A 13,830-nucleotide genomic window follows, 5' to 3' on the forward strand; every position below is an offset into this window, starting at 1 on the left:
TTTATTTTATCGATAGATAAGGTAATATAGTCTGATTTTCTGTAGGCATTATTATGTGGGGGCAGAGTAAGGTTGTTTGAGAGCCTTATTTGAGAAGAGCAACCTTAACTCAATACTCTCTGGGTGCTACTTCTGCAACTCACTTAGAATCTCAAAGAGGGGTCTGGATGAGAACTTGACTGAAGGAAGAGGTAAGGGAGACACTTAACCTACTTTTCTGTGGGCATTATCAGGTCTTCAATCCCCAGTGAACCTCGGAGAGGGTTTCTTGACCACCCTCACAAGCTTTTTAATAGAAAAAAACTCTGTTTTCCACTGTCAAGTGATCAAGTTGCAGAGAGAGGCAGCTTAAAATGTAAGAAAAGGGACTGAAGGTTTTTCTTCTTCAAATGAATACTTAGGTCTTCAGCAGTCAGTTGACAGCCTATACACCAAGAATGCCAAAGCTGACGTTGCCTAGTGACGTTATTAAAGGAAATGTTAATAACTTTTGTAATTACATGGAATTTGTGTCTTGGGCACCCAGTAAAGTGGGATTTTGCTCTTTGCTACAAAATGGCGAAAAGATATTACACTTGGCTCTGTAATTAACAACTTTTAGGTTCTCTAAATATAAATAAATATATAATATATAAATCTCCTTGTTCAATTCACTTCAAATGTTTTTTAAAAAATGTACTTTATTTTTAGACAAGAGGCCACAATTCGGTTTATAATGGAAACTCAGTTGCAACCTTAAAGTGACAGTGTCTATTTTGTGCAACCATTTCTTATGATTTCCTGTGTAATCAATTGCTGAAATAAAGATTATAAGGTTATACTGTACCTTATCCCAGATAAGCTATCAAAAGCATGCAAGTCTAAAACTTCACAGAGATCAACTCTAAAAGAAAAAAAACAAACAAACATAAAACACAGCCTTCATACTTTTCTCAACTTAAATATTTTATAGTTGTAAACAACAATGCAAAAAGTTCAGCTACAAAACAGGCTTGTGATGTTTGACAGACACAAAGCTATTTGAATGATTTTATTCACCAGATGTAAAGGTATTAGTTAACTGTCTCTTAAAGCAGACTATTGCTATGATTCTTTTGTTGCATTTTTAAACAAGTTTTCAGTGGAAAAAAAAAACTATTTAATCATGTAATTAAAGACTTATCATAATATAAATGCACAAGGGGCCTGACTTGACTTTGCAACCATAACATGCTTTGCATATATTTTTTGTATGTTATTTCCCAGATTTTTAAAAACACACAGTGAAAACTAAAAACAAACACAATTTGCATTATGTGGAAACATACGCCCACATGGGTCAGCTGCTGGGCTGGAACCTTTAGATCTTCTATGAGCTCCAGTCACTGAAGGGAGATGAGGCAAACATTTTAACAATGAGTTTCACAGCTGTTTGCTGACAGCATAGGAATGCTGAAATTCAGGAATCCTCAGTTCTATTCCAGGTTCTGAGGGGAGTTTATCTAGTGGTTTTCAAACCATTCAGCCCTTATTTTCTTCCACCCCGAAGCTTAACAGACCCCTTCTGCCTCAGACTCGTCCAGCCTGTTCTTACCCCAACCCATTTCCCCCTCACCTCCATGTCCCAGGACCTCAGGTCTTAGTTCCTGTGTCCAGCACATCAAGCCCTGGTGTGGAGTCAGGAGGAACAATTGTAGGGAAAGTCCTACTCAGATTCTGCCACTATGGCCTAGAGCATACTCACTAGAATTGGAATCTGAAGAATTTAGTTGCCAAACTAACAAATCTGTTCCGAGCAGGTGACAACAGATTTTCAGAGTTCCATAACTCGGCCAAATTTGGGTGGAATTTCATGAGGACAGCAAAAGGCACACACCGAAGCCAAGGCAACTCCTCTTCCAAATTTGAAGTCCTGGCTTGAAACTGTGGTGCTAGAGCTTCTCAACAACACAGCTGAAAAAGTGGTTTGCTTTTGTTTTGTTTGGTAAAAACAGGGGCAAATCAATGTATTATCACTAACTTTGTTCTGAGAAATAGCTGAACAATTTTTGCTGAAATTCTTGAGCTCCACCCTCCCCCTCCCCCAAATTCAGCCTGAGGCAGACACCCAGCATGGAAAATTTCAGGCCAAATAGTTAAAGTCTGGCAAAGTAACAACAACTGAATACAGGGTCTTATAACAGATAGTGTTGGACAACCTTAACTATAAGTGTTTCTACCTAGGTCTTCTGTAACACACACACATACTCACCCCTTTTCAGAAAAGTACAATATATATTCCCTTACATTCCAGTTCAGGTGTCACTGCTAGGACAAATGGTTGGCTTTACAGAACTGGTTATTTTGTTATTGAAAATATGAAAACAAGGATATGGTTAAAAGGAAAAATCCACAGGCCTATGGGTCTTGGCCAATTATTATTATTAAACACGTACCCACCAACAAGTATACAAAGCTGTTTCTAGGCCGAAAGATTTTTAAGGTACAATGCATAGCCTACATAAACCTCTTCTTTAGTTTATGACCAGCTGTGTCTGATCTGTCTGTCTCAGTAGTACTCCATAAACTCATACTAAGGTCATAGAAACACTCAGGCAGATTGTAAATGCTCCTACCTCTTGCATAATATTGACTGACAATGGACAGAAAAAAATCTTATTTAAAGGATGTGTGTTCTCAAGTACCATGCTAATAAGCTAATTTTACTGTTAATCTAACTGCGTAACCATTTCAAGTTTTGGACAGACAGTGCAAGATAGAGAAACAGTGTCAATCTCTGAAGAGTATTTAACTAGGAACATAGGAGCTGTCATACAAGATCACACCTGAAGTCAGCGTAGTCCAGTATCCCATGTGATCAGCACCAGAAGAAGGTATAAGAACCCTGCAGCAAGATGTGGGATAATTTGCCTCCCACACCAAGTCTTCTCCTAATCCTTTATAGTTAGATACTGACGTCAACCCTGAAGCATGAGGTTTAATATCCCTTTCAAAATTGTTAGTATTAACTATAACTCTGGATTTTGCTGTTAACCATACAAATGTCCAATTTCTTTTAATCTTGCTAATTTCTTGGCATTAACAACTTCTAATGATGTCCTGTGGCAATGAGTTCCACAGTCCAATCATACATTGTGTGTAAAAGTTTCATTTTATCAGTTTTGAATTTGCCATTATTTAATTTCATTCAACATCTCCTTATTTTTGTGTTAGAAGACAAAGATGAGAGAAGCTCCTGATCTACCATTACTATATATACTTTTATCGTGTCCCCCCTTATTTGTCTCCTTTCTAAGGCAAGCAATCCCAACATTTTCAATATCATTTCATGAGTTTTTCCAGGTCCTAATCATTCCTGTTGCCCTTCTCTGAACTCCCTCTAATTCAGCATTTGATTAAATTGAGGACACTGAAATATAGCTACACTTCCCTCTCCAAAAAAGCCATTTAGCGGGCAATACGATCCATGTAATGTTTTAAAGATTATATACTATTACGTTTCCTGCTTCATAAAGGAATTTGAAATTGAAAGATGTTGCAATAGTGCCTGCAGAGCATCTCCTCTGCCACTGTGCAACGAGGGACTGATTCCTTTCTATTGCTTTGCCCTCTTATACCCTGCATACAGGATGTATGCATGGAATTTAGGATTTGTCCTGTTCTATGGATGTCATAATATGTATGACCAGATCAGCACAAAACCCAGATTTTAGTATTGTCCAGCCAATATGCCAAGTTTATCATCATCATCATCGTCGTCAAATCATGTACAAACAGTGAGGACAGTGTCCCCGCCCCACCCCACACACTTTCCCCCCTCCTGCTGGACTTGGAGTCACCATTGTATTCTCACAGACATTTTCCTCCCTCTCTACATAGTCAACTGTTTCAATAAGAATCACATAAGCAAACACACATACTATTACCAGGGTTACAGTCTCTAGATTCACAGTACTAGCAATAGTTAATGGAATCTATAGTTTTGCTGCAGAAGTCTAAAAAATATTGCAGAAACTTTAAAACCAAAGCTGCATCAGAATAAAGGAGCTACTGTTAAGGGCCAGATTTATAAATGCGCTCAGCATCCATAAAGGGGGATGATTTTCAGAGATGCTCAGCTCCCATTTAGATAAGTAAATGAAGCGGCCAGATTTTCAGGAGTGCTCAGCATCCAGCAACTCCCCCTGTCGCCAATGGTAGCTGGTGGATGCAGAACCGTTTTGAAAAATCTAGCCCTAAATGTTAAAAAGCCCACTGAAGTTATTAACTATTCTTTGTTAAAAAGAGCCATGCTGATTTAACAAAAATTATTTAGTTAAGATCACCAGAAAAAGCAATTAATGACCAATGGGAAACACTCCATAATAACTGAGTTTATGATTAAGGACCCTCTGTAGTACTGTTTATTCTTGTTCCAAGTATTCTTCAGCAGAATTTAAAAGTTAATAAGAAAGGAGTGTGAAGTTGTAAAAGCTTCTTAAACACATTTCACCTTCCTACTTGAACAAAGCAACAAAAACAATAGGAGGGTAATCCATATAAACTAACATGACAGTCACTGCAAAGAAGACTTTTCATAGTGCAACAGTTTAGCAGCAGGACAGAAAGCTTCCAGCAAGGAGCAGCTTGCAAGCAGAATTTCAAATAAGTTAAATCAATGGACATGTTAACAAGATTAACATTATTGGAAATGTTAAGCATCCAAACACTGACCATCAGATCAACTCAGACACAATACCATCTGAAAATTTCTTTAATAAAATTCCATGGTGCTATAAAAAAAAAAAAAGCATTTCTACCTATATTCCTATATTGGCACCGACCAGTCTTATCTGAGCAGCTCCATGAGTGAGAATGGCAATAATCTCTCTTCCCCTTCCCTGTTAGGGAAGCTTAGGGGTTTGTGTGTGTGCTTGTTTTGGTTTTAATAATTACTGAACACACAAGAGAAGACTGTTGGTACAAGTAAGGGTACTATTGTGGGAGAGTGCGAGAAAAGGTGTATGTTTTGTATTTAGTTCTGAATGCTGGGAGGTTAGTTATTCTTATTTCATCTGGCAATCTTGGGCCAGCTCCTGTCTGCTACACCCACAATTCTCCCCCTACTGAGCAACACTTCTTTTGTTCCACTGACAAAAGTCATCACCAAAGATCAAAAAATGAGTTGTCCTTTAGGTGTTAAAGAACGACTCCATGCAGGGCTCTGAAAAACAGTACAATGATGTTGAACTGGGCTCTGGGTTCAATAGGAAGCCACTGCAGAGTGGGATGATGTATTGCTAGGAACCTATGCTGCTAAGCAGGCAGGCTGCTGCAGCCTGAACTAGCCCTTTTAAAGTATAGGGCCTTCATTCATAGATACAGAGAATTTCAGTAGTTGAGCTTAGGACTGCCTATGGCCAGATACTAGTCTGCCAAGATCAGGTGCTATCTTTTGGATGCCCGCAGATGAAAGTGCATGTTTTTTGCCACTGTTGGGTGTCCAAATGTAGTGCAGAATGAAAGAGGATCCCAGAGCTTCAGACCAATAAAATGAGAGGAGATGTCTTTAGTAGATAAGGTAGTTATGGAGATTTCTTTAAAGCACTTCCTTCTTCTCACCCGCATCATCTCAATTTTGTCTGGGTTCAGCTTCAGCCAGCGCCTCTTCATACAAGCACTGATCTCAACTAGGCAAGTTATAGCTTCCTTTACATTAAAAGGATGCACAGATGAGTGTGATCTGTCCACTGCTGGCATGTTGGCCTGTGCTGTCTCACTAGCTCTCCCAACAATTTCATATAGATAACAACAGAATGAGGGAGAGAACAGACTTGTGGGACCAACCAAATGAGTCACAGAGATGCAGGAACAGTTGCCAATAAGGATCCCTTTGCTTAATTCTGAGTGGAATGACCTAAGCCATTTCAGGGCATTTCTATCTACCCCTATGCTGCCTGTGAAGGAAGAACAGTAGAGTTTGGAGGTCAACTGTATCAAATGTCAGATGTCCAGCCATACTTCCTGTCGATGGGCACAATATAGTAATGCACCAGAGCAATAAGTGCTTTCTCTCTAGTTCAACACGTGCTGGGTTGAACTAGAGTAAACAGTAGATTTTCTTGAAGTCTTTAAATCAAGATTTTAGGATGTCAAATGACTCAGTCAGAGGTTATGCAGGAGTGGGTGGGCGAGGATCTCTGGCTTGCAATGTGCAGGAGGTCAGACTAGATGATCATGACAGTCCCTTCTGGCCTTAAAGTCTGTGTGTATTTGGTAAGGCTATAAAAGGGAAGGTGTTGCTCTATTACTTGGCAGACTTTATCAGATTTTATTAAGGTGTAAACTCCACACCAGGACTTGATTTAATTTTACATCCCATTTCAGCTGTTCATTGGGTACGTCTACACTGCAGCTGAGAAGTGTGATTCCCAATGTAAGCAGACAGACTCACGTTAGCTCGGCTTGAGCTAGCATGCTACAAATAGCAGTATGGACATTGTGGCACTGATGGCAGCTTGGGCTAGCTGCCTGAGCCCAAGCCCCGCTGAGACCCTGGGTCTGAGCTTCAGTGGCTACCTTGAGCCACTACCAGTGCTACAACATCCACATTGCTGTTTTTTAGGATCTCAAGGAATACTGTAGGATAACTAATGCCCTTCAATGGGCACACATCTTCTGATGAAAACTATACTGGTGCATAATATTGCTATAAACAAAGGAAACAATAATGAGAAGTTATATTCAACAGCACAAATACCTATATGCCAGTGTTAGTAGGGAAAACACTTGGAGTAGAAAACCACAACCATTTGTGCTCAATCTATTTTGACCTGTACTGAAATGTAGAGTTCCCATCTACATTTTTGAATATTTATTGATATCTGCATTTGAAAGGTTTATGATGAGTATCTAGCCTCATTTAAGCACTTCAATGTGTGGTACTTGTACTTCATACACAAGTTACTAAACCCTAAATGACATGTTTCAAGAGTGTGCTTTTGTCACAACTTCACTCAGTCCTTTCGATTAAATCCATTATTGGATCGGAATAAACACTACTGAGAGCTCCATGGGAGGTGGGAGAGACACAGTCTTTTCTTAAAAAAATACCACCTTTTCATTTGTCTAATAAGGCATTCAAACCAGAGTGCCAATCAAAAATATGAAAGAGTAAAGCCACTTACTTCTTGTGTTATGACTATTTTGACATAACTTTCAAAACAATTTTGCAGGCACCATTTATTTCTAGGTCCCACTAAATCAAACCTGGAAGAGGCATAAAGAGCTTTACACAGTACATGTGATTAGAGTTTGGCATTGGACACTTATTGGCCTGTTAGGCCTTTTCAGTGATGTGTCATATGACAACGGGTACCACATCACTGAAAAGCTATGTAAATGACCTAGAGATTTCTACATGTAAGCCTCAATTACAGCAAGATTGCCAGCTGCTGTGTCAAGGTTCCTTCCCCACTCTGAACTCTAGGGTACAGATGTGGGGACCTGCATGAAAGACCCCCTAAGCTTATTCTTACCAGCTTAGGTTAAAAATTTCCCCAAGGTACAAACTTTGCCTTGTCCTTGAACAGTATGCTGCCACCACCAAGCATTTTAAACAAAGAACAGAGAAAGAGCCCACTTGGAGATGTCTTCCCCCAAAATATCCCCCCCCAAAGCCCTACACCCCCTTTCCTGGGGAAGGCTTGATAATAATCCTCACCAATTGGTACAGGTGAACACAGACCCAAACCCTTGGATCTTAAGAAAAATGAAAAATCAATCAGGTTCTTAAAAGAAGAATTTTAATTAAAGAAAAGGTAAAAGAATCACCTCTGTAAAATCAGGATGGTAAATACCTTACAGGGTAATCAGATTCAAAACATAGAGAATCCCTCTAGGCAAAACCTTAAGTTACAAAATGACACAAAAACAGGAATATACATTCCCTTCAGCACAGCTTATTTTACAAGCCATTAAACAAAAGAAAATCTAATGCATTTTCTAGCTAGATTACTTACTAACTTAACAGGAGTTGGAAGGCTTGCATTCCTGATCTGTTCCCGGCAAGAGCATCACACAGCCAGCCAGAACCCTTTGTCATCCCCCCCTCCAGATTTGAAAGTACCTTGTCCCCTCATTGGTCATTTTGGGTCAGGTGCCAGCAAGGTTACCATAGCTTCTTAACCCTTTACAGGGTAAAGGAATTTGCCTCTGGCCAGGAGGGATTTTATAGCACTGTATACAGAAAGGTGGTTACCCTTCCCTTTATATTTATGACAGCTGGAATGGATCAGAGCCATCTTGGCTGTGTCTACCCTAGCACTTTTCCAGCCAGTAATGCTCCTCCAGTGGCGTTGCTAGTGCAGTCTCAATAACTGAAAGCCACTGTCGGGTCAAATTTAGCACAAAATTTAATTAAGTTTTTGCAAAATCTAAACCCAATACAAATATAATAAGGATTTTATTTTTTTAGTATTCCAATTCTGATTAAAAACTCCTAATTTTCGTTGAATGTATGCATTTAAACCTTACAAAGTCTGGAATTGCCTAATTGGAAACTGATAGTATATTTTCAATTTCTAAGCTGAAAAAACATGAAGAGAAAGCAAACAACATAAGACTTTTTTTTTTTTTAAAAGTGTTAGTTTTAATCTAAAGTGACAACAGGAAAATAGGCAAGGAGTTATTTAAGTAGTTTTCTTTTAAAACGAATAGGACTAAAAAATATACAGCAACTTGTCACAACAGAAATAGGAAGGGGCAGCAAGTGATACTGCCCCACACTAGAAATTACCTTGATCTCTGAGTTTCTAAAATTTTGACAAGCCCATTTATTGACCTGAAAAAGGGTGGGGGGGAAAAAAGGAGAAATTAGATGTGAATAAAAACTGAATTCTATAATGTAGTGAACAAAGCAGGGAAATGAGAACCAGGACTCCTGAGTAATAATCCAACTCTTATTAAATTGTTGTACAACCCCCATAGTAATCTCCATTTTTATTTCTCTCTCAGCTTGCCAGGAGATTCACTATCCATGACAACAGAGGACTACTGTTACAGAGGACATATTTTATTCAAGCAAAATTCCCCCCAGTTTATACTTGTTGCTGAGCCTAAACATTTTTCCTTTTATTTAGGACATTTTGTTAAAGCAGTGAAATGGGAAAATACTTTTTCAAACTCAGTTTTTGGTGTGTGTTTTTTTGTTCCTCACAGGATGTGGGGATATTGTGGTGGCAGCAGAAGACATTTTTGCCTACACCTCTAACCACTAATCTTGTCCATATTATTTGTTCATTTACTCATAAATGATAAATTATTCTGCATCCTCCTTGCCTCCCCAGATATCTATTAATTATTTTTAAAGGTATCTTTAGAAATATTTAAGCATTGATACAAAAAATGAAGTCTGAAAAGTTAAAAAGGGGTTATACGGTTACTAGATAAGAATGGCAGAGAGTCCTGTGGCACTTTATAGACTAACAGACGTATTGGAGCATAAGCTTTCGGGGCTGAATACCCACTTCTTCAGATGCATGTAGATAAGGATGGTGCACAGAAATCACCACATGCAAAAAAACAAGATTTGTGGAAGTACATAACTGTATCGGAACACTATTTAATCTCTCTCTCTCCTGTGAGCAAATAATTTGTGTCATGGTAATCATGCAATCTCCAATCCCTGTGCCAGTCATAAGAAGCAGAAGTCTATATATAAACAAAAAACTGTCAGTCAGTATAACTTATTCATACTGTAAGTTTCATACCTGACAGCTGTTCTTATTTTATTCAGTTCTTCTTGTGAAATCAAATCTGTTTTATTGATGATTATTAGATCAGCTAGTGCAATCTGCCTACACAGGAAGACAAAATAAAAGAGAAGACTAAAATACATAAATTCATTTTCCACAATGCAAAGTTACCACACTTCCCATGAGCTCAAAAAAAACTGTGTATCATGATCAAAGCAAGAAAGTCTGCACTGAATTAGGAGAACAATCAATATATCAGTCGGACCACATAACACTTTCTGATATACTGCATTGTTGATAGGATTAGGGAGTGTTCCGCTACTAAAAACATTTCTTGCAACTTCTTTGTAAAATTTTTACATTAAAACAATTTATTTTAAATTACAGTGTTAAGGACAAAGCTTTTTTCATTAACACTGTACTCGTAAATTCTGTATGTATCTTACTCTTCATAAACTATGAATGCACTATCATTTTTCCTCCCAAATTTCCTACTGATGATATCACCAGCAAAGTCAGATCATAAACTTTTTAATCACTATGTTGTCTGACCCTGAGCAAAGCAGGTCAAGATTAGATAGTGATTAAAATACCAATGGCCTGTCTACACTAGTGATCCCACTGTTACCACCACTACTGGAACTACACTGGTATGTTACAAGAAAAAAGCAACGGCAGATGAGGCTATGCAGAGTAACACTCACTCTAGTGTAGAGGATTAAACTGTGATCTTTTAGATCCCTAATACTGTGGGATAGGCAATCTATGAACCACTTAGTCCCTCTTACAGTCTGAATTCAAGATAATAAGCGACACTAAAAAATTCTAAAGCTGTTTTTAAAGTAAACCTCCTATTGGTACTATCAATTCTTTTAACTGAAAATAAAGAAGAATATTTCTCTACTTTTCAGTTTACTATGGGCATCTGACAAAACTTTGTATATAGCCTATTTAACTATGTAGGTAGTTTCCCCCTGCCATTTATATGGAACTTCAAAAAAAAAAAAAAAAAAAGAAGAAGAAAGGATTGTAAAATACAGATGCTGGAAGGGGAACTAAAGCGCAGGTGCAGCACTTGAAACTACTTTTGTGCGGGTGGAGGGGGACCGGGAGAGCGGAGGTTGTTTGGGTTTTTTAAACAAACTGACTAGATCTTAAGCCATATGCAGTGTTTTTGTAGCCATGTTGGTCCCAGGATATTAGAGAGACAAGGTGGGTGAGGTATATCTTTCACGGACCAACTTCCACTGGTGAGACACAAGCTTTTGAGCTTAAACAGAGCCCTTCTTCAAGATCTAGGAAACATACTGTGTAAGCTCGAACGTTTGTGTCTCTCACCATCAGAAGATGGCCCAATAAAAGATACTGCCCCACCCACCTTGTCTCTAGATCTTAAGTTGACAGTGAACAAACGACCCTGCGCAGGCCCACTGGGATGACTTTCATTTCCTATGAATATTTACACACTGAAGTTGCTAACTTTTACCAATTTTACATTAATAGTTTTTATACTGATACCTAGTTGCTTCATTGATAAGGCCATCAGATTTTTCTTCTGTCAAATGCTGAACAAAGATTAAAAACAATTATTACATCAAGAGTATTCATATAACAAATACCCATTTAAACAAACATCAAAATCAAGGTAAAAATCAGTTTTAGATACATTAGTCAAGAAATTAAGGGGGATGATATCTACAGTATTTGTATGCCCCGGCTCATCTTTATTATTTGTATAAACAACGTGATGGTAAAAAATATACATCCACCCTTTCTGGAAGTTCAAATCTGTTTCTTTACCAACATTTTTCTTTGGTTATTATCATAGGATTGCTGTAGAATGCTGAGCTTTGACAGTTTTTGTTTAAATGTTTAGGTTTATTGTGAGAAAAAAAGCATTAGAATCCATGTTGTGTGTTAGCTTATAGAGAAAAAAAAATAGGTATTTTAAGATCAAAAGCTAAACAAAAAGAGTAATAATGTATATTTCAAACAAACAGTTAGTTATCTAGGTAACTGCAAGGTGTCTAAGGGTTATTAAACTAGTTTGGGGCAATCATGCATTAGCATCTATCACTTTACTTTTTTGTTTTAATCAAATTTTGCTTATCAGTTGACAAGTTATATCTTTAACTTTTGCCCCAGGTCTGCATGAGACGGCCACCATCACCCAGGAAACCTGTCATATTTTCTGTTTCAAAGGATTGAGATGCACAAGAGTTCATGTCTGATGAGCCTGTGATAGTTACACAGGATTTTGATTATCCCATTATCTGTGCTCTCAGCTAACCCAACAATCAACTATATTATTTTAAAATTGATTTGGCTTTAAAATACTGCTGATTTAAGGTGGAAATAAATTCCACGGCATGCACATCAATTTAAAAAAAATAAGAAACTACTCTTTCAAATAGATTAGTTAGACATCTAAAATGACTTGGTCCTAAAAAAATCCCATTGCATAATGTCAGTCTATTTTTTTCCTAGCTTTTTTTTTTTTTTTTTTAAGTCAAAACTGTTTCTAACTGAACTGTTTATAAACAGGTTGTGCAATAACAGGAGGACTAGAATGAAACCTCTCTTCTGACCTTTTCTCTGTAACTCGCTACTCATCGATTGTATTGCATTAAATGCTGTCAGATTTGTAGCTCTGAAAAGAGCAATGTCAGTGGCCTGAGTGTCAGGTCTTGAGAGTAGAGAACTGTCATTTCAAGTTGCCCAATCGTTTGCCCATGATTAAAAAATGAATATTTCAGATTGCTCGGTGACAATCCCATTAGAGTGATAGTCCATGATATCAATTACCACTTCAGTTTCAATTTGGCTTGCTGGCCACAGGGCACTATTTCTTAGCTCTGCTTGTGATGGGTTGGGTCTGTGAAGCATGACACCCTTAAATTGCTGCCTATTATCCCAGTGTCATTACTTGTATTGCCTTCAGAATTCTTTGAATCACAAATAGCTGCTGAGGTCAGGCTTTGCAACCAAAAGAAATGGACAAGTTAGCAAATTCTTTGTACAAAGCAAAAGTTATTTATCTGGAGTATGACTGAGAAAATTTAAAGTTTCTATTATCCTGAGAGTATGTCAGTTTATTGATTTAATAATGTAAGAGGTTTCTACAGGCTAGCAGAGATGTTAAACATTTACTACGTATTATTTCAAAACTTCTTACTGTTGTTAGCACTGTACTCAACAAATGTAAGAACATGCACTAAACCCAGAAATTGAACAATTATAGTATTCAGGTATATACAGGACCCTGCTCTGTGTAATGAAATTAGTTTTGCTTCAATATAAACCAAAAATCAGCATTTTGCAAGTAATGAAATGTCCAGCATAATGGATTGAAACCAAGTGTGGGAGTCAAAAGGTATTAATCCTTGCTCTGCCACTTCTTGTATGGCCTTGGGCAAAATACATGATCTCTCTGTCTCAGTTTCTTCTTTAGTAAAAAGACTAAAACTTATCTCATAGCGATGTTATAAAGATTAACTGGCTAGTGTGCATAAAGGCTTTTGAAGATGTATAACATTTATAGTGCTTTACATTATTCTATTTGGATAATAAAACACTTTTGCAATGCAATGCAATCTAAAGATAGTGTCCTGAACACTGCGCCTTACTGAAACAGGATATGATGTGCAAGAGCTTCTGGTCACCTAGATTTGCTATCTGAATGATCAGAGAGATTATAAACTTCCACTCTGGGTACCTCTAACTCCCTTGAGTAAAATGTATCTAATGTTAGGAATGTTTAAAACAAGTTTCCAACTTCCCTCCTTCTGATGCCTCACTATTCTTGAAGCTATCCAGAAAATAGAACTAATGACAAATGGCATGCTTTAATTAATCCTTTATAGATAGTGTTAAAAGTTTAAGCACTCTAGCTATTTTGCCAATTCTTTGCAATTTTATTTTGATTCCACTGTTCTACATTCTCCTTCACCAATTGTATTTTGAAAGCACTGAAAAAAAAAAAACCTTCCATAGAATTTTGTAAACTTTACTGCTAGTACATTTTATCATAGTTTTTTCCATTGTTTTACCTCAATGCTTCATATTTGTCTCCCGGACACATGTGTTGTGCATATTAGACCCTTTCTAACCAGATTTT

At 37.6% G+C, this 13,830-nt stretch overlaps 1 protein-coding gene across 1 annotated transcript in view; it reads right to left on the reverse strand.

The window, feature by feature from the left end:
• Positions 1 to 13,830, reverse strand: part of LOC125636379 (zinc-regulated GTPase metalloprotein activator 1C-like) — a 42,419-nt gene that overhangs the window by 14,545 nt on the left and 14,044 nt on the right. Inside the window, 4 exon segments of the mRNA XM_048849351.2 lie at positions 827 to 883; positions 8,756 to 8,800; positions 9,729 to 9,815; positions 11,232 to 11,278. Of these exon segments, the coding sequence (XP_048705308.1) occupies positions 827 to 883; positions 8,756 to 8,800; positions 9,729 to 9,815; positions 11,232 to 11,278 (236 nt within the window).

The sequence above is a fragment of the Caretta caretta genome, chromosome 5 (genome assembly GCF_965140235.1).
Source record: "Caretta caretta isolate rCarCar2 chromosome 5, rCarCar1.hap1, whole genome shotgun sequence".
Taxonomy (NCBI): domain Eukaryota; kingdom Metazoa; phylum Chordata; order Testudines; family Cheloniidae; genus Caretta; species Caretta caretta.